The following is a 21737-nucleotide window of genomic DNA, read 5'->3' on the forward strand; positions in this document are numbered from 1 at the left end:
TGTAAATACATGCAAGTCTAGGGTAGAACAAGGCTGACGTTCACAATAATGGTTGAACAACTTCTCCCTAGAGTATTTTAGTCATCAAGAGACCAAGATGTCCAATCCAGACAGAGCTGCCATCGAAGAAGAAAAGAAGGCTCTGAAGTTGAAGCTACCGCCCATCGTCCACCCCCCCAAAGACCTAGGTGTCCTCACCCCAAGTCAGTGCGAGCTGATGAGCTACCGAAGAGCCAGGGAGCAGCAAAGGACCATTAATCAGCTAGTGTAAGTGCCTGTGGCTTGGCATCCCTAACGGGGTTCAGCTGGATAGGTTGTGGGTAAAACACTTTTCAACTTGGGGAAACAATTGGGAAAGTGTTGATGGTAGTAAATATTTCTGTTTGACGCATTGTTGTGCCCTGTTGAATTGTACTTCCCCCAACAACCATGTCAGGCAATGAGGCACAGACATGCCCGGCTCCCGCTGCCAGGGTTTGAAACTGGGTGAGCTGGTTGTGGAGCTAACGGACTTGGCTTCACGGCACTGGGCCTCCTCTCCACAGATGACAACCACTCTCCTGTTTGAGAATAAAACCAAACCACTGTAAATGGCCTTGCAGTTAAACACTTAGTAAAATATTTGAGAAAATACTTATGCATAACTTTTTTTTTCTATATCAAAGAAATCCTCCACTAAATTGGGGGCTACTGTAGTAGCTCCAAGCAGATCCCATGGGGGCTTGGATAAGATGGGGGGGCAGTGAAGGAGGAGAGTGATAGACGTCTAGCATATGTCTTGGGGAGCCAGAATCAATGGGTTTGGCAGTGGGATTGGCTTTGGTAGCCAGTAGATGGTAGTGTCATGCATTGAGCTCGGAAGTCTGTGAGGTAGGGATTGGAAGCAATTATTCTTGTCGGGGGCTGTGGTGCCAACATAGTGGTTTAGGGTAAATGTGTTAATAGGCAGTTGACCATAGAAGAAAAGAAGTTAAAATTAGAAGTAGAAATGTGGGAATCATAGCCTGTAGGTGATTTTTAAAGCTGTGGGGAGGGCCCGGCGTGGTAGCCTAGTAGCTAAAGTCCTTGTCTTGCATGTGCCAGGATCCCATAGCGGCACCAGTTTGTATCCTGGGTGCTCCACTTCCCTGCTTGTGGCCTGGGAAAGCAATAGAGAATGGCGTAAAGCCTTGGGACCCTGTGCCTGTGTGGGAGACACAGAAAGTTTCTGGCTCCTGGCTTTGGTTCGGCTCAGCTCTGGCCATTATGGCTGCTAGGGGAGTGAACCAGTGGGTGGAAGATCTTTCTCTTGGTCTCCTTCTCGCTGTAAATCTGCCTTTCCAATAAAAATAAATAAATCTTAAAAAAATGGCTGTGGGGAACAGTTGAAATCAGAATGAAACGGGGAGGGAAGAAAGGGGGAACAAAAAAAGAGTGAAGGATGAGGGGTCAGGCTCTGGGACTTCCTATATTTAGTTGCTGTATAGAGAAGTCAGCCAATAAATAGACTTAGTTTGACTGGGAGGCACAAGAGAAAGCAAAAGAGGAAAACCTCCTGAGAGCAGGTTTTGTTTTAAGCGATGTGTTTAACCTTGGCTTTCTCCTACACCTGTTCTGCCGTAAGGAGGAAGGTGATGGCACAAAGCACTGTGTCCGGCACTGCGAGCGAGCAAATGAATGAATGAATGAATCAATGCAGGTTTTTTAGTTGTTTAGTTTTTCTACTGGAAAGGCAGATGTATAGAAAGAAGGAGATTTTGCAGAGAGGAAGCTCTTCCATCCACTGACCCACTCCCCCACTGGCTGTAGCGGCCAAAACAGATGTTCCAAAGTCGGGAGCCAGGAGCCTCCTCTGGGTCTCGAAGTTTTAAAGAAACAATGTTGCTTTACAAAAATATGCTCCACTTTGTTCTGTAGGGTAGGGCTGTATTGCAGCTGAGATGAGGATTACCATGTGTCTCTGTGGAAAATGCATTTGGAATGAAAAGTTGTTGTTTTTGGAAGCACATCTTTGACCGTGAAACTGGGGCTGCTCTGTCGGCCTCCAAGCTTTCTCCTGGGCAAGGAAAACTCACACTTCCTCGTTCTGAAGGCTGGACGTGGATTGGACAAAAGGAGCCCTCTGCAGGAATCTGTCTCTGGGAACACCTGCCTGAATCCAATCATTTAGTAGAATCAGGAGCTTTATTCTTTTTCCTAAACATTTATTTATGTTTATTGGAGAGGCAGATCTTCTGTTTGCTGCTTCACTCTCCAGATGGCTGCAGTGGCTGGAGCCAGGAGCGTCCTCTGGGTCTCCCATGTGAGTGCAGGGGCCAAAGGACTTGGGCCATCTTTTTCTGCCTTCCCAGGCACATCAAGGAGCTAAAAGCATTTGGCCCTGAAATCAGCACCCATGTGGAATGCCAGCATTGCAAGTGGAAGTTTAGCATGCTAGACCATGGTAGCCTCAAACCAGTAACTTCCTGATTACTTCCTCCTCTGTTGACTCAGGCAATGTCGGTTTTATTATTTTTCCTTCACTGAATGTGGCATCTCAAACTGGCTTCTTAAACTGCCCAGTTTTCACTTTTTTTAATGGTTATTATACAAAGTAAGAGTGAAAAAGCTAATCCCTGCCTGTCCCCCAGCTGTTTGTGTATTCCCTGCAGGAGAAAACACACTCCAGAAACTGGCGCTTTGTTATAAGGTGGCATATTTTGTGTGATCTGATCCAGGGAGCTGGGCATGTTTCTGCTGGGATAACGACCGAGTAGCTCTGCCCAAGACTGGTGCCAGTTAGTGTGCCAAAGGAGGGTCCATTCCCCTCCATTGTTGAGAGCAGTGCTGTTCAGAGATGTGTTGGAGGATGTATCTCCTGACACTTCGGTCTAAGCCACGATTGGCAGTTATGTGCGCTTGGGGGATGAACCAGCAATCTCTGTTTGCCTTTCAAAAACAAAATTATAGATAATTTAAAAAAATGTTTTGTAAAAATTGGGCTGCCTCAGGAAGTGATGAATGGTGTCCATGCGTTTCACATTGTTAAGGTGTTTGTGGATCTGATGAAGTACTGAGCTGGCTGTGCAAGGTCCTTCTCAAACCCACTCTTCAGATCATTCATTTCACACATGTTTAGTAAGTACCCTGAGGGAGACTGGGCAAACATCACCGCCCATCCTTTGGCATTCCTTTGATTCTCCTCTGACTTCTCTCATGGGTTTGTTGCCCTTGGCCCCTCTGGTCCTGCTCCGCGTGTGTGCTGCCTTCGTGGGTCATCTACTCCACTGCAGCAGTGTGGTGTGGTAGACATCAACCTGTGTGTGCTAGAGGAGTCAGATGAACGGGGCATGTGTGTAAGGAATAGGGAAGCAGGCCTGGGAAGCCGACCGGTATCTGCATCAACAGTTCACCCTTGTTTGGTAATGTTGTCAGGTGGGTCTCAGCCCTCTGGGTTGGAAGGCAGCTGGACCCACCCAACAAAGTCACCAATGGGGCTGCCAGGACCAAGAATAGTGTGCTGATGAAGTTCTGGGAGGAAACTCTTCACCCAGGACAGGAAGCAGAGAGGAGAAATGAGGGGCCCACACCTGTATCTTTAAAAAATTCAGATTGTAATAATTTCTGCTACCATCACAAGAGGGTCATACCTTTTCCTAATTAAACATTTCAGAATTGACAGAGCCAAAGGCAACTTGGATACAACCCTTGCTAAGAGGACCCCTGTGCTTCCGGAGATCGACTATCCTCCAACCGTAAGTTCTGTCCCCTGACAAGTCTGTTCCTAATGGCATTCTCAGTCCTAAGTCGATCTCAGTGTAACTAATATTTAAAAAAGAGTAATATAATACATACTTCAGAATTGTTATTCATCCCGTAAAAAATAAATTACTTTACATTTTCCTTCTTTAATTATGCCTTTTTTTTTCACAGATGACCAGTGAACTGAAGAAGAGAGGGGTGAGTTGGCTTATTTTTCTTGTCCTGAAAATGTACAGAGAAATTATTACAAAGTAGATCCGTCTAAGACAAGAATTGTTTCATTCTTAAAAAAAAAAAAAAAAATAGAAACAGACCTTCAGTTCCTTACCCAAGAGGACAGATGTCGTAGGTGACAATATGGGCTTTAGGAGTAATATTTTTATTATCATTCATTATCTGAGGATTACTTGTATTAACATTTTAGTTCTTCTGATTAAAAATACTGTTATTCATAATTCTAAAGAAAATGCTGCTTGTTATTTGGGCAGTAATTGATACCTTAATGTGATAGCTTTTTAGCTACTAAACAAATGTGCAGCAAGAATCTGGCTTGTGCTGGACACAAACCAGCCCCAAGACAGTAATAAATATTTTTGAAATGTTTTTATTAATATAAAAGGATTATAAGCAGTTCATAGACACAATTCTAAGAATACAGTGATGTGACCCTCCCTTCCCTCATCCTTTTCATCCTTTCTTTTCTTTGACTTAGTAATAAATACCTACTGTGTGACTGCTTAGACTATGAAACACATTTGTGTACATGAGGGGGATCTTCAAAAAGTTCGTGGAAATGCTGAACAAATATGCACAGATTTTTTTTTTTTTACCAAAACCAACTTTTTAAAAAATTTATTTTCCATGAATGTGTTAAGTATGTTCATGTGTGTTGAGCATTCTAGGTGTTTGTCCACAATTCTAGCTTTGCTAGTGTTTCAAGTTAGAACCTACTGCACTGGGCAGCCTGGCTTCCAAGAACCTCGTCACTGTTGACATTGCCACTGCCGATTGACTTAGCCAGGGCATTGTTTAGTACTTTTGCGGGACTTGTGTGTGACTTTTCAGAAACATGTCCTTTTGAAATAACTAGATACATAGGTTAGTGGAGCAGAAAAGATAATTTACAACTGGACCTCACCAAGGTCAGCCAGCATTTGGCTTATTCTACAGGGGTAGGATAGCTTTCAACAAATAGGAGGGAGCAATGGGACACCCATAAAAACAGACCCAATTAAAAAAAAAAACAGTCTAAACCTCACACTTTTGACAAAAATTAAGGGACAAACTGATCTTGGTTTTAAGTTTAATGCAGAAGATTATTTTCAAAATTATGAGAGAAGAGAGTATAGGAGAAATTCAAGACTTTGAAGTTTCAGGGGAAAAAACCATAGGGCTAGTCAAACAGCCTAGGGATGAAATCATCCTATTTGACTAGAGTAGTAACAAGAGAAAAAGAGAAAGTGTTAGACTTGGGGTGTGTCTTGGAAGTAGAGCTGACAGGACTTCTGGAAGAGTTGGGTAGAGGATGAAGAAAAGCGGTGCCAAGCACAACTCTTGATTTGGTCCTGATTTTACAGAGTGATGGGTAGTGTTTATTAAGATGATTACAAAGCAGGTGAAGGAGTTGCAAGTCAAAGTGGTCCTGGAGGTTTCAGGGAGAACTCATTTGTAAAGACATAGACTCAAAACATAGCAACTTCCGCAGATGGCATCTGTCGTCATGGAACAAGTCCAGGCCTTGCAGAGAACGAGAAGTGACCGGGTTTGTGTCTAAATCCTCATCAGTCTGTTGATGTGAGGAGAGATTGGGGACCACCACATGATCAAGCAGCACGTTAATGGGGAAACCATAGAAAATGAGTCTTTAAGAATTTTGATGTAAGCAACCAGTTAAAACAATTGAAAGAAACAAAAGTCTAATAAATCCATTTAAAAATATTTGAACTATTTTCATACTGACAGAGAAACTATAAAAAAACCTAAATTTGCTTATCTTGTTCCAACAATGTTAACAGCCTTGCCTGAACCAATGATTGCTATGGTGACTGTCAATAGTAATTTTTCCATCATTCTGTATTTTCTAGATGAGATTTTGTGGTAAGAAAGACCTTGATTAATCTTTCTCTTCTTTCTCTTCCTTCCTTTTTATTACATAGTTGATGAGTGTGGAAAGGATCCAGGCAGTTAGGCGAAAATAGGCAAGACCATTGTTTCCAATTGTTCTTGTTCTTCCTGTATCTGGGGGAAGGGGAGAGATAAGGGGAGAAACCACACCCAGCCTCTGCACTTTCCCAGTACCCAGGGATGGGGAATGGCCGCCCGCTGTCAACCCAGGGTCCCCAGTGGGCAGCATAGAACTTGATCTTTTTTGCTTATTCTTTTGCTCAGTCATGTCAGTGTGGGTCACAGGTTTTTGTTCAGCCATTGACTTACAACCTGGTAGTGATCGGGGCTTAGGTATCCAGTTGTCCTAGGTTTGACCAGTGAGAGTGCTGCTGCTGCTGCTTCCTCTCTGAGCCCCAAATCTACATCGTCCATCATTCTTTGAGCACTTACCTACTCTCTGCTACAGTCAGGTATTCCTGGCTCCTTTTGTATACATTCTTTTCTAGCCCTGGGCTCAACTGTTTCTCCAAGGATTCCATGGGCCTTGTAGTGGAGAATGATGAGTCAAACTCACAATGCAGATATCTTCTGGGTGTTTTCAGCAGAAACTTTTAAAAATTTATTCTCTATCTATCTAACCAGCTAGTTATAGTATCTGTCTTAGAAATCACACTGATGCCTATTCAAATTTAGCACCACAGGATTTATTTTATTTTTCTGCAGCTGTGAGGCATCTGGCTTTCATTGACCAAAATACATTTATTTATTTTGTTAAATCCTCAAACACACAGAGCTTCAAGGTTGCTATGCATACCACTTTAAACACAAACACATTCACTATGGTTCAGTAATTGCCTATAGCTTTTTTTTTCAACAATGGCATGGTATTTATTTTTAATGTTTACATAGTTGATTAGGGTGGGAAGGGTCAAGGAGCAGGGGAACATGGGTGAGACCATTGTTTTGATGTTTTCTTTTTTCTTTCTGTATCTGGGGGAAGGGGAGGGTTAAGGGGAGAAACCACACCCAGCCTCCCAACTGCCCCAGTACCTGGGGATGGGGAATGGCCACCTTTTAAAATTTAATTTTTAAAAAATTTTTAGCCTTAGAGTACATAGTCAAGATATTGTGTTCAAAACTCATTGGAGGGAAGCGAGTAGTGCCACAACAGTACTGTGGCAGAGCTGCCTGAGTTTCTGCCTGCAGCACCAGGATCTCATGTGGGTACCTGTTCAAGTTCTGGTGGCTCCACTTCTGATTCAGTTCCCTACTGGTGGCCTGGAAAGGTATCCAAGTGGGACCCATGTCTTTGGGTCTCTGCACCCATGTGGAAGAACCTACCTGATGAAGCTGCTGGTTCCTGGCCTGGGACCTGCCCAGCTCCAGCCACTGTGGCCATTTGGGGAGTGAACCAGCAGATGGAGCAGCATCTCTCGCTCGTCCTATCTATCCTTTTCTCTATAACGCTGCAAACTAGCACATAGCACCTTGGGGAGGTTTAAATCTGCCTTTTCTAATTATGAGTGAAAACAAACATCTTTGCATGGGGTTACAAGCCATTTTTATAAGATTGTTTTGGTGAAATGTTAGTTCTTATCTTTGCCCATCCTTCTAGTGTGTTTTTAATCTTATTTTCCCCCTGAACATTAAATCTGGCAAAATACATGCAGTGTAAAATGTACTCTGTCAGGACACAGTTCAGTAGTTCAGTACTGTTAAATATTTCACATTGTTATGCAACTAATTTCTAGAATATTTCATCTTGCAAAACAAACTCTACATTTATTGAATAACTCCCTATTTCCTCCTCCCCTCCCCACCCACCCTGGCATCTGCCATTCTACTGTTTTTGTGAGTTAAAGGCCTCTGTGGGTGGAAGCATTACAGCATTTGTTCTGTATCATAGATATGCTGCACTTAGCATAATGTACTCCAGGTTTGCTCATCCCCTATGTTCTGAAGAATTCTTTACGCTTTACCTGAAATACATGTTGCAAATACCTTCTTCCAGTTTGCCAATATTGTTTTTATTATGACATTTTTTTTGCCATGCCAACATTTTCATTTTGATGTCATTCATTCAAACTTACCTATCACCTTTTTCCTTTTTTTTTTTTTTTTTTGTATTGGGAATTTGTGCTGTAGCTAGAACTTTCTAGCAAGTCTTTTTTTTTTTTTTTTTTTTTTTTTTTTTGCAGAAAGGTGTGTTTTGTTTATTTGTTTGTTTTTACAATTTTACTTCCCATGAAAATATTTGCCAATTGCTGTAGATACCACTGACACATCTTGCTTGCCTTGGCTTTTTGCTGGCACCAATGTTGGCCTTGGCAGTTTCCCTGACTTTATCCATCCTGTTCCTGGATTCCTTTCACTCTCAAAGTCTTTTTCTCACACAGGCCAAGGTCTTGCAAGTCTTTGAGTTCATTTTTTTTGTAGCGTACTCCAAGGAGTCTTGAATCATGCCAAGGCCTGTTGTCTTGGTCAGTTCCAAATCCAAATATGAAGGTGACACTGGGAGTGGTCTTATACATTTTGGATAATTTTTTTCCTGAACTTCTGTCTTTGATGTGGTCACCTTCCCAGGGTGAACAGCCATGACCATTCATTTGCTCTGACATCATCAGTCAGTCAAGTTACTGTGTCATTCACTCTCTTGCAACCAGGGAAGAAAACAAAGGATGTTTTTCTTAATACGAAAATTGTAGAAGATATCATCCATGTTTTCACTTTCCCTGGTCCTCATATGTTTTCGTTTTTTCAGTTAAATTACTAATCTATTTGGAGCTTATTCTTACATATGGTGAAAAGGCATTGATTTGTTAATCTTGTTGAAAAGATTAACTTGAAAGGCAGAGTGACAGAGGGACACACACACACACACTCAGAAGTGGAGCAGCTAGAGTTTGCACTGGCACTCACAGAGCGTCAGCACTACATGTTTACTTGATTGTGCCAGACGCCAGCCCCTAATTTACATTTTCCCAAATGTCAAAAACAGTTCTCCCAGAACTATTTATCAAAACTCACGGGTGTCACAATTGCTTAAGATGGAATGTATATCATATGCTAAGCTTTCTAATGTGCTAGTCTTTTGCTGGACTTTGTTCTATCTGTTCAAGTACATTTACCACACTGTTCTAATTATGCAGGCATGATAGTAGGCTTGAATGTTTCCTAGCGCTAATCTTCCAAACTTAAACTCCATTCCTCCGGTTGCTCTCACAGCAGGTTGCTTCTCTATCAGATGTGTGTGAAGTTTTCCCCAATACTTTGATCAGTGCAGGAGTTCTACAGTAGATGCTTGTTGGGGCATCCTCTAATTGAATTCTGACTGTCAGATCCTACAACTCGAGATCTCACTCCCAAAGACTGCTCCATGCACTTTAGATGCCAGTCACAAGCCCCCTTGTTCTTTCACCTATGTGTCTGATCTATGGCTATAGATCCAGGTTCTTATAGCTAGAGCAACTCAAAACACTCAGGGAAGCACATATGCTGGCTTAACATTGGAAGAGATGCCCAGGGCAAGATACGGGCAGGTGCCCAGAAGTTCCATGCCTTCCCCAGGTGCACTCCTGAGACCTCCATGTGTTCCACTGTCTGGAAGCTCTCCAAACTGGGTTTTCATGGCCATGTCACTGCACGAGTGTGGTTGGATCTGGGACAGTGAACGGATGAAAGGGGTCTGATGGAATGCTAGTAGACTGGATAGGGAAATCCTGGAGTGCCTGTCCAGATTCTTCTTGGCTTTTTTCCTCAACAATGCTTCCTTGTGAGTGTGGAGCTTTAGCCCTCCGAAGCAGAAGTCTTAGGGGCCATCAGAAAAGATAGACAAGATGGGGCAAAGATTTTTGCAGTGGCCAGATCCAAGACCGAAAGGTGGAAAGAGTTTTAATGTTCTACCTTTGGGAGGGAGTTAGAAGCCAAGAACTGTGGATGAACACAAGATGCAAATACCATATTACTATAGACCACTTTTAGGTTACAAGTTATTTATTCTGAGAACATTTTCTTTCTCTGGATTTTGTTTTTAAAAGAAAGATTGTGTTTATGTATTTGAAAGACAGAATTAGAGGAGAGACAGAAATCTTCTATCTACTGGTTCACTGTCCAAATGGCCAGGACTGGGCAGGCTCAAGCCAGGAGCCAGGAGCTCCATCCCACCTGGATGGTAGGGTCAGGAGTTCTACAGTAGAACCTTGGCCATCCTCCAGTGCTTTCACAGGTATATTAGCATGGAGCTGGATCAGTAATGGGGCGGGTGAGGCTCAAACCAGTGCCCATATATGATGCCAGCTTTACCTGCTGTACAACATAGGCTCAAGAGTATTTTTATTCTGATATGTTATTTTAACGAGGCAAGAGTGCTCAAGGGTTATGCTGAAATGCTATACCATGGAGAATATTTATATTTTTCTTCTTATGTTCTAGTTCAATTATATTTACATGAAGCAATGTGTGGAAAGTAGACCTATAGTACCTATTCAGCAGGAGTGGCTGGATCACGTGTTAATGCTGATACCCGAGTCCTTAAAGGAAGGGAAAGAGAAAGAAGAACTTCTGGAGCATCTCATAAATGAGGTGTCACATGACTTTGAAAAAAGCATGAAGAGACATTTGGGTGAGTAGCATTTTACACATGCCAAACTTGTTTTAATTCCCTCTCCATACCAAATCTAAAGTAGCAGTAAAATGAGCAATGAGCATTATGTACTTTAGATATAATTTGTATTTAAACATGTTATCTTCAGTTTATTATAATTTACTCAAAATTTCTGCAACCTTTTTTTTTTACTGTAGGTTTATTATCTAATAGCTAAAGGCTAAAATAGTCCCAACAACTTAATTTTCTTAATAAGAAAGAATTTCTTATTTTACTGTATGTTATGCCATATTGTCTAACATCCAAGGTTGGAAATGTTGGCAGGTGTAGTTCTTGCAGGGCTTTTCAAGAAGTGTTCATGTGTGCATGTATTTTAGTGCAGAGTGTTCTCGTGAAACCATCAGTTTCCTGGCTTGAAGATGAAGGAGGCCCTTTGCCCGAGTCCCCTGTGTGAGTAAAATGTTCTAAACACAGTAGTTTAGTTGAATATTTGAAATTCATTTATTTAAAAGACACACACCCTCGGAGATAGAATGGGAAAAGGAGCAGGAAGGGAGAGGGTGGAGAGAGAGGCAGGGAGGACAGGGAAACATCTTGCACTCACTGGTTCACCCCCTGAATGCCGGGAACCTGGAGTCTGGGTCAGTCCCCCACATGTGGACAGGGACCCAGGTATTTGGTCTGTCATTTGCTGCCTCCCAGAGTGTACATTAACAAGGAGATGGATGGAAAGCAGATTTAGGACTCAAGCTCAGGGACTCTGAAATGGGTTGTGAGTGTCCAAGGGATGTCACTGCTGTGACAACAACTGCCCCTTTATCTAGTCTTTGAGACAGGTTGAAAATGAACTGCTCTTCCATTCAGGTCTCTAGTTGTGATGGTCAGAGGTACAAGGGGGATTCAAAAATCGGGAAACGGAATTAAAAGATGAGTTCACGACAGTAGGGGGCAGCACAGCAGTTAAGACTCCTGTGTCCCACACTGGAGTGCCTAGTTTCATTTTCTGGCCCTGGCTCGGGCTCCTGGGACCAGCTTTGCGTGGGAGCAGCAGTAGCAGCCTGACTTCCCAACCCATGATAAGAGATGTTCCAGGCTCCCTCTTGAGGTCCTGGTCCAGCCCCGGGCCTGGCTGTTAGTTATTTGCTGAATAAATAGGAGAAGTGCGGCTCTATCTTTCTGTTTTCTCTCTCAAATAATAAAAAGATTTTTAAAAAGTTTATTTCTGTTGCAAAACACTGAAGTCCATCCATGCATAGGTTTTGCTTTTTAAATATCCATTTCTGCGAACCTTCTCAAGAAGACCTGTAATTTGGAACTTACCTAATTAGAGCCAAAGCTCTTCTTGTCTAGGTCTCCTTTTCACAGCTAGGAGGACCTTCATGAATGTACAATTCAACGTTGCCTTTAAATAAACTTTGATGGATGCTAGGCAGCTTTCTTTGTCATTTTTCCCCAATCTGCAGTCGAGACCTCAGGCAGCTGAGCCATGGCACAGTGGATGTGAGCTGAGGCTGGCCCAGCTGCCTGCCTTACCCACAGATGACCTGCTTCTGAGGCCTCGATCGGTTATTAAATGTCCGTCTCCCCAACGCTCTTATAATTGGCCATAGTTGACGCTTCTCAATCCCCAGTTTTCTCACTTTAATATTAGCAGTATGTCCTAAGCATTCTTTCTGAAAGTTAGCCTTGATAGTTTTCCTGATGTTGTGTATGATGTTTTGCTTTTCCAGAGGCCTCGATTACTCCAACCCTTGGCATTCCAACTATGTGCAGGCAAGAAGTAAAATATTAGCTAATTTACACATTGTTCATCCAACTATGAAAATGTTACTGGACCTTGGTTACTCAACATTCGCTGATACAGTGTTGCTGGACTTAACAGGAATTAGGTATAATTTTGTATTTAAAATTTGACCCTATACTGAAATATATATGTATTTGGCTTTTTTTTTTTTTTGGAAAGGATTCACAAATCTCCAGATATTCAGGGTTTAAGAATTTTTAGAATTGATCTTATTTAGCAATTTCATACCAAGACCAATATCTATCATTGGCTTCCATTCCTGCTTTTTCTCAAAAATAGAGCTAAAGGCCCAATTGATTGTGAGTCACTGAAAAATGACCTGTCAATACAAGCCAGAAAGATGGAAGAGAAGTTGTTGAACACGTGGTATCCAAAGGTTATAAATCTTTTTGCCAAGAAGGAGGCACTGGATGGGATTAAACCTGAAAAACTGGATGCATTTTATAACTGTGTTTCCACACTTATGTCAAATCAGGTAAAAAAGTTTTATATATCTGAAATAATACTGTTAACCTTACGTCAGCATTTTTTAGTAAAGTTCTCCTTAATGTTTAAGTAAAATTATTTCCTGAATGATTCTAATTAATTACTTCAAGATAAATTTAAAGTATTAATTTTACTTAAACAACTTAAGAGTTTGATGTAATTTAAAATGACAAATTCTTGAGTGATGGATCAGTACAATGAGTGATGGCTTCACTCATGCTTAAGGGCTACAAGCTAACTATTATTTTGTTGGAGTTTATTAACAAAAGTACTATGCTAGTGATTATGTTTTCAAACTTACTCCAAAATGAGTGACTCTCATTTTGTTCTCAGTAAATCTTGATTCACTATGTTATTAATAATCTTTTTAATGACGGAGAATATTAATTTTGGTTGATTATATTTGTATATTCCTCAAAGTAAGATCTATTTTAGTTATTTGAATTGTGGAGGTGTGGCATTGAGGAGAGGAGATAAGAGCGAGGTCTCCCATCTGCTGATTCCCCTAAATAACCACAGTGGCAGGGCTGGGCCAGGCTGAAGCTAGGAGTCGGAAGTTTCATCTAGGGCTCCTGTGTGGATGCAGAAGTCCAAGTACTTGAGCCATCCGCTGCTTTTTCCAGGCCGTTGGCAGGGACCTTGCGTTGAGATTGGAACAGCTTTTGTCCAAACCAGCAGCCCTAGGGATATTGGCATTGCATGCAGCAGCTTAGCTCTTTGCGTCACCATACTGGTCCTGAAAAAAAAAGATTTTAATGAAGCTCTGGTTTTTTGGGGAAAAGATCACCAAAGGTTCCATCAATTTTTTAAATCAGGGTCTTTTAAAAGATTTATTTTTATTGCAAAGTCAGAAGTGGAGCTGCCAAGATTAGAACCAGTGCCCATATGGGATCCCGGCATGTTCAAGACGAGGACTTCAGCTGCTAGGCTACGGTGCTGGGCCCTCCATCAATTTTTTTTTTAAAAAGATTTTAGTTCTTTGAGAGAGTGACAGAAAATGGAGACAGGGAAAGAGATCTTCTGCCCACTGGTTTAGCAATTGCCAAAACAACTGGAGGTAAACCGAGTCAAACCCAGGAGCCTGGAATCCCATCTGGGTCTCCCATATCGCTCATGCCTTCCAGTGGTCACTCAGGAGCATTTTGTTCAGTTTCCATGTGTTTGCCTATTTTATAGAGTTTCTTAAATTGTTTAATTCTAGCTTCATTTTCATTATGGTCAGAAAAGATAGATGGTATAATTGTATTTGTGTGTGTGTGTGTGTGCGCACGTGCTTGCTGAGACTGTTTCAATGACTTAGCATATGGTGTATCCTAGAAAAAGTTGTTCGTATTGACCAAAAGAATGTGTGTTCTGTACCTGTGTGATGAAATGTTCTGTGGATACCATTTAGGTCCATTTGGTCCATAATGTGGATTAGCTCTGCTTCTTAGTTGATATTTTTTGTCTAGTTGGTATAAGTGAAATGTTGAAGTCCCCCATTATTATTTTATTGGAGCCTATGTTTTGCTTTAAATCCATTCACATTTGTTTTTAAAAGAACCAGACACGCTGGGAATCCGTGTTTATACATTATTTAGGTCATGTCATCTGATGAACTGATTCCTTAATCACTACATTCTGCACTTCTCTGTCTCTTCTAACAGTCTTTGTGTAATAGTCTGTTCGTTCTGATACTAGAATGGCTAGTCCTGCTCTCCTTTGCTTTCTAGTATCATGGGGTATCTCTTCCCATCTTTGCAATTTCAGTCTACGAGCATCTTTGTGGGTGAGGTGTGTTTCTTGGAGTAAGCAAATAGATGGATCTTCATCCATTCAGCCAGTCTGTATTTCCTAATCACAGAACTTAATCCATTTACAGTTAGGGTGGTTATCGATAAGTAAAGACTTGGTGAGTTTTCCATAACTGTTCCTACTGTTTGTTTTTGGATTGCCTTTGTACTTTTACCAAGACATTGCCTGTCTTTACATTATTGCATGATGATGACTATGTTTAGCTGCTTCTGTATTATAGCATATCCTTAAGTGTCATTTATAAGGCTGAGGGAGTGGTGACAAATTCTTTAAATTTGTTTTGTACAATTTTTAGCTTACCTTCATTTAAAAATGAGAGCTTTGCTGGATGCAGTATTCTATTATGACAGTTTTTTCCCCCTTTAAGGATGTGGATTAAATCTCTGTGTTGTTCTCTCGCCTGTAGGGATTCTGATAAGAAATCAGCTTTTAGTCTAACTGAAAAAACTCTAAAGGTGACCTGGTGTTTATCTTGTGTACACGTTAGAATATTTTCTTTGCCTTACTTTTGAAAGTTTGCTTGTGATGTATCACAACAAAAGTCTTTTCTGGCCATTTCTGTTAGAGTTCTATGTGCTTCATGAACTTTGTTTTATATCTTTCTCCAAATGAGTGAAGTTTTCTGCTATTTCTTAAAACAGGCTTTCTAATCTGTTCTCTTTTCCCTAAGACATACATGCTTTTTTTGGGGGGGTAGTATTCCATAGATATTGAAAACTATTTTCAGTTTTTCTTTTTTGCTTGTTTGTTTTGGTCTGACTGAGTAAGTAGTTCCAAGGAATTGTCTTCAAGCTTGGATATTCAGGGCTTGAGGGTGGAGCAAGAGACCAGGGTGACACTCAAGTTGAATGCAGTAAATCTTCAGCAGGGTCCAGGGTGTGGTGACTAGTGTGATTGGATCCTCAGCCTCTCTGACAGTGTGAACCAACCACGCAGGATGAGCCCACAGTGACTAGTCACTTCAGCCATACAGGCACATGAATTACGCAATCTGTGTGCTCCTAACTGAGTGCAGAACCCTGAGCCTGAACATCTAGACACAATGATTGCACTGGGAATATTTCTAAATTCTGGTGACTTCAGCCTCACTGGGTGTGCTGGATAGATACCTGGCTCTCTAGAGGTAAAAATACCTTTATTAATGGTGCTTGCCAATTTCTATGGAACAAATATTCCAACCATTTAAGATTTCAGGCTTAAGAGTAGAGCAACTGGCTCGAAAAATCTTTGAACGCTGAACAATTGGTTCTTGTGATGATACGAGCTGGTTGCACACCCCTGCACCTCACTCCATGTGCATGTCACCTGATAACACCCTCACTTTCAGGCCTGCCTTACTCTCAGTCTTCACCGCGTTTGGTTGTCTAGGATATTTTCTATAGCAGAGACAAAATTACTACAGCATATAAAAATTTTTTAATGGCCATTTTGAAATTGTTCATGTCTTACAAATAAAGGTTTGCTGGTGTTAGCTTATTGTTTTCTACCATGTTTATTAAGAATGCACTGTATTGAATAAAGATAATTTTCATGACTAGACTGAAAATGATTTGATGGTAGACCATAGTTCACTGACATCAATTAAAGGTTGACTGTGTACTTTCTAAAATAATAGTAATCTATGATATGCAGCTAAAGGATCTCTTAAGAAGAACTGTGGAAGGATTTGTCAAACTCTTTGACCCAAAAGATCAACAAAGGTTGCCAATATTTAAGATGGAATTGATGCTTGATGATGACAAAATGGAGTTCTATCCTACTTTTCAAGACCTGGAAGATGCCGTTCTGGGTGTGGTGGAACGCATAGCTGATGCCATGCAGGTACCACATCACCTTGGCTCGCCATGTTTCTCTATGTGGCTCTGTTGCGTGCTGCCAAGTTACTTGAGCTGAATCTCTGTCAGATGTATAGGTCTGGAAAATCTCATAAGTTATTTTAAGTTAGTACTTATTTCCTAACCTTTTCTTGTAGTTATAAAGTAATATTTTTGTGTACGCTTCATCTCTTCTCCTAAGTTGTGAGCTTGTGAAGAGCAAGACCCCATTGATGCTTGTTCTTCAGAAATATTTCTAGCATAATCAATTGACATTATGATTACTCAAATACTTATTTAATGATAGGAAGTCACACACAACTTGTGTTTTACATTAGACTACAAATCATAAAAATTTAAATTCTGAAGTTACTTTTGTCTCACCAATGAAATTTGAAAAAGATGTTTAAAGAGGTTTTGGTATGTAGACCAGTTGCAGTTTGATGTTTAGTACATGAATTGTTATTTTTTGTGTCAGAATGTCCAGACGGTACACTCGTGGCTATCAGGAACTTCCACCCCTGTGAATCTTGACACAGAGCTTCCCGAGCACGTGTTGCACTGGGCTCTTGGCACGCTGAAGGTGGCTGTGAATCGGAACCTAGAAGGTGTAAGAAAACATTATGAGACTTACAGTATGTATCGTTTTAATTGTGCTCTCCCCCCATCATTATGTTTGCTAGAATTGGCAGTTATTTGATTGTCTGGGGTTGATGTGGAAGGACAGGAAGAGTCGGGCATGAACACGAACATGACTTTTGGCAAATCCTAGGATCCAAGTCTAGAAAGTGAAACTGTTTTGTGCAGCTCAAAGGGTGACTTAATTGGCGCAAGACCATGAAGTCCAAGGGTAGAAAGAAGTTAGAATTAGAAGGTAATAAGTCAAGGATACAACAAGGTAGTTTATAAGAACGGTTGAGAAAAACTGGCAACTTAATTTTTTGGTTCATCTCCCGAAGTGTGTGTGAGATAAGGATGCATAGTGGCTGCTTTACTTGCTGTTAAGGAGAATATTACAGTTACTAGTTTATTGTTACCCTTAAGTTACTGAAAAATAGTACTTTTCCCTTTATTTTAAAATACCCATATTTTTAACTTAACTACATTATACTTAAAACCACATTTAGCTTGGTTTGCCGTTCTTTTTATTCCACCCATTTCTTTCAATGTAGTAATTCATGTATGTTAAAATTCTTCTAATATTGTTTGAGTATGCTACCCACTCGCATGATTTTATTTTTAATGTATTTTACCTTTTAAAAGGGTATTATTCAAATTTAGACTATCAATTTTCAGTTGAAAAATATAATTGGCTCCTTGATGGGACTGCAATCAAAAAGATCGAGGCTTTTCAGGCACAAGAGCACACTTTTGATGAATACACAGCGGTAAGTGACAGTTCTATTTGATAATAACACCTTTCGCATCTGTTGTAAATTGGAATCTTACTCTAAAAGGAATTAAAATACACAGAATTTCTTACTCAGAATATTTTTCTAATATTTGTTTACCTCATGATTTCCTTTTAAAAAATATCTTTTATTTGGAAGGCAAATTCAGACAGAGAGAGAAAGAAAAGCCTTCTGTTGGTTTACTCTCCAAACAGTCTTTGCACAGCCTTTCCCAGGCTCATTGGCAAGCAGCTGGATCAGAAGTGGATTAGTCAGGACTGGACCTGGTGCTCACATTGGATGTAGGCCACTGCAGGTGGTAGCTTATCCAACGTACCCCCAACACTATCCCCTCATAGCTTTTAAGTCATTCACAGATTCAATAAAAAGTCTTCATCACATAGCAGATTATTATTAAAAGACTTATTTATTAAAGATTTATTTGTTTTTATTGGAAAGTCAGATATATATAGAGGAGGAGAGACAGAAGATCTTCTGTCCAATGATTCACTCCCCAAGTGGCAGCAACGGCCGGAGCTGCACATCCAAAGCCAGGAGATGCAGGGTCCCAAGGCTTTGGGCCATCCTTGACTGCTTTCCAGGCTATAAGCAGGAAGCTGGATGGGAAGCAGGGCTGCCAAGATTAGATCCGAAGCCCACATGGATCCCACTGCATGCAAAGCGAGGACTTTAGCCACTAGGCTACTGCACAGGGCCCATATAGCAAAATATTAACGCTGCAAAAATTGCTAGTGCATAAATACTTCCTTCAGAAGCTGAAATTTGACCTAGGAGTTCCACCACAGAACCAACTGGGGCCAGTGCTGTGATTCAATTGCTAATCCTCAGCCTTCAAGTGCAAGCATCCCATGGCTTCGTGTCCTGGCTGTTCCACTTCCTTTCCTGCTCCCTGCAAATGTACCTGGGAAAGCAGCAGAGGATGGCCCAAAGCCTTGGGACTGTACATGTGGGAGACCCAGAAGAGGTTCCTGGTTTTGAATTGCCTCAACTCTTCTTGTAGCCATTTGGGGCATGAAACAGTAGATGGAAGTTCTGTCTCTTCTTCTCTCTGTAAAATCGGCTTTTATAGTAAAAATGATTTAAATTAATCTTTAAAACGCAGCTAATGTGTTTACATGAATATTGCAGTATATATGGGTATGATACATATATGTACATGATACATACTTATGAAAAAATCTTCACTTATTTTCATTAAATTAATTTTAGAGTCAAAAAGTTAGAACTTTGATCTGTTGGTTCATAAATGTTCACCATAGCTGAAGCCACCAGAATGCAATGTAGAACTCCCATGTATGTGGCAAAACCCCAATAGTTTGAGCCATGAATCCTGTCTCCCTGGGTCTGCGTTAGTAAGAACATGGAACCAGGAGCTGCACTGGGTGCTAAATCCAGATACTGCTCTATAGGCTCCCAGCATGCTAACTAGTATCTTAACTGCTAGACCTAATGCCTGTCGCTGGGTTTCTTTTTAATATGTATTTTATACATTTTAACTTCTCTAACATTATGAAGGCTTTAAGCGTACAGAAAAGTTAACTGTAGATAACTATTTTATCATCATAATTTCAATTCTGCTACATTCATCTATTTATAGTCCTGGAGCTAACACTACCCTGTCTTACTGTTGGCTTTGTAATACTTTTTAAAATATTTTATTTTTTTATTTATTCATACCTGAAAGGCAGAGTTAGAGTGAAGGAGAGACAGGAAGAGAGATCTTCCATCCAATGGTTCCTCCCCAAATGGCCGTTACAGCCAGAGCTGGGCTGATCCAAAGCTGGGAGCAAACCAGAGCCTGCCGCTTTCCTAGGCCATAAATAGGGAGCTGGATCAGATGTAGAGCAGACAGACTTGAGCTGGCACCCATATGGGATGCTGGTGCCACAACCAGAGAATCAGTGTGTTACGTCACCGCATCAGCCCTGTACTTGTATACATAAAATGTTCCTTAAAGAGTTGAACATAGTAAAACATGCATACATACATACATAGGTAATTATATTGTTCTACATGCAAATGAGGAATTAGAAGTTCACAGCTTCCCAGAGGCCACCCTGGGCCTCTCTCTACTTCCATCTTTCTTCTTCACTGGTAACGATTATCCTGATATTTCTTGCTTTCCTCTATAATGTTTCCGCCTATGTATGCATCCTTAACTGTGAACATTCAGTCTCGTTTACTATGAGACCAGGCATATCAGTATGTACTCTCCTGCTTGGCATCTCTTGCTGTGAAAGCTTCTGTAGTCCCCATTCTGCAGTGCCGCCATCTCTATCTGCTCCATATGATGTACGCCAAGAACTAAGCCAGATTGTGCTTCAGTTAATTCTTCAGTGTTTTCTGCTCCTGTGATTGGCAAAAAATTTAAGTCCAACTCACCTGACACTCAATAGTCCAGAAAAATAGAATAGCATTGCGAGAGACAGAGAGAGAGAGAGAGAATGAATGAATGAATGAAAGGGATGTGTATTTATGGAAAAAAACAAGGAATAGGACATTTGCATGGAGGGTAGGATTGGAATGAGGTGGACAGAAAGTGGGTGAAATTATTTCTTTTTAAAGAGTTACTTATTTTTATTGGGAAGGCAGATTTACAGAGAGGAGGAAAGATAGAGAGGAAGATGTTCCATCCATTGGTTGGAACATCCAAGTATCTACAATGACTGGAGCTGAGCTGATCTGGAACCAGGAGCCAGGAGCTTCTTCCTGGTCTCCCATGCGGGTGCAGGGTCCCAAGTACCGTCCCCTACTGCTTTCCCAGGCCATAAGCAGGGAGCTGGATGGAAGTGGGGCAACCAGGACAGAAACCAGCACTCATGTGGGATCTCGGCACATACAAGGTGAGGGTTTAGTCACTAAACCATCATGCCAGGCTATGGGTAGAATTATTAGAAGTAGATTCTGAAATTAAGTGAAAATTTATGCAAAGGTAGAAAAAATTTCACTCACAAAATGTGACATGTCTAGCTTCTCTCCACACTGTTTAATCCTTCAACATTATCCTGGGGTTTGGATATCTAGAAATTGTTTGAAATTCTTGTATGGCAGGTTTTGAGGAATGGCAGAACACCACTACTTTTTTTTTTTTTTAAAGATTTATTATTGGAAAGCCAGATATACAGAGAGGAGAAGAGACAGAGAGGAAGATCTTCCATCTGATGTTTCACTCCCCAAGTGAGCCGCAATGGTCCGGTGCTGCGCCGATCCGATGCCGGGAACCTGGAACCTCTTCCGGGTCTCCCACATGGGTGCAGGGTCCCAAGGCATTGGGCCGTCCTCGACTGCTTTCCCAGACCACAAGCAGGGAGCTGGATGGGAAGTGGAGCTGCCGGGATTAGAACCGGTACCCATATGGGATCCCGGGGCGTTCAAGGTGAGGACTTTAGCCGCTAGGCCACGCTGCCAGGCCCACCACTACTTTTAGTACATTATTCTGAGCAAAACAAAAATTCCTGTATTTTTTTTTCCTGAAGATTGAACTAAAATATCTAGTGAGACCTCAGCAATGGCAAAGGCAAAAATTTGATAACTACACACAAATTGCCATGTGATATAGGCACAATTATTGAGGGAAATTTTGCCTTCTGAAAAGCCCAGCTTTTGGTGGCATGCCATCATGCTGGCCATTTTCTGGGAAATGGGTAAATTCCTTTGTGAAAGAATAGGTTAAAAATAAAACATGTGTTGGTCCTGGCATGGTGGCCTAGCGGCTAAAGTACTCTCCTTGAATGTACCGGGATCCCATAGGGGCACCAGTTCTAAACCCAGCAGCTCCACTTCCCATCCAGCTCCCTGCTTGTGGCCTGGGAAAGCAGTTGAGGACGGCCCAAAGCCTTGGGACCCTGCACCTGCATGGGAGACCTGGAGGAAGTTCCTGGCTCCTGGCTTTAGATCAGCACACCACTGGCCATTGCGGTCTCTTGGGGAATGAATCATTAGACAGAAGATCTTCCTCTCTGTCTTTCCTCTTCTCTGTATATCTGACTTTGCAATAA

General features: G+C 41.3%; 1 protein-coding gene across 1 annotated transcript in view; it reads left to right on the forward strand.

Annotated features, from left to right (window-relative positions):
• Positions 1 to 21737, forward strand: part of DNAH12 (dynein axonemal heavy chain 12) — a 128294-nt gene that overhangs the window by 946 nt on the left and 105611 nt on the right. The window contains exons 2-11 of the mRNA XM_058678477.1: positions 72 to 267; positions 3632 to 3713; positions 3892 to 3918; positions 10258 to 10447; positions 10807 to 10879; positions 12160 to 12318; positions 12513 to 12708; positions 16146 to 16334; positions 16806 to 16962; positions 17624 to 17715. Coding sequence (XP_058534460.1) covers positions 98 to 267; positions 3632 to 3713; positions 3892 to 3918; positions 10258 to 10447; positions 10807 to 10879; positions 12160 to 12318; positions 12513 to 12708; positions 16146 to 16334; positions 16806 to 16962; positions 17624 to 17715 — 1335 coding nt within the window. The 5' untranslated portion in view covers positions 72 to 97. The remainder of the gene's footprint in view (positions 1 to 71; positions 268 to 3631; positions 3714 to 3891; positions 3919 to 10257; positions 10448 to 10806; positions 10880 to 12159; positions 12319 to 12512; positions 12709 to 16145; positions 16335 to 16805; positions 16963 to 17623; positions 17716 to 21737) is intronic.

The sequence above is a fragment of the Ochotona princeps genome, chromosome 21 (genome assembly GCF_030435755.1).
Source record: "Ochotona princeps isolate mOchPri1 chromosome 21, mOchPri1.hap1, whole genome shotgun sequence".
In the NCBI taxonomy this organism is placed as follows: domain Eukaryota; kingdom Metazoa; phylum Chordata; class Mammalia; order Lagomorpha; family Ochotonidae; genus Ochotona; species Ochotona princeps.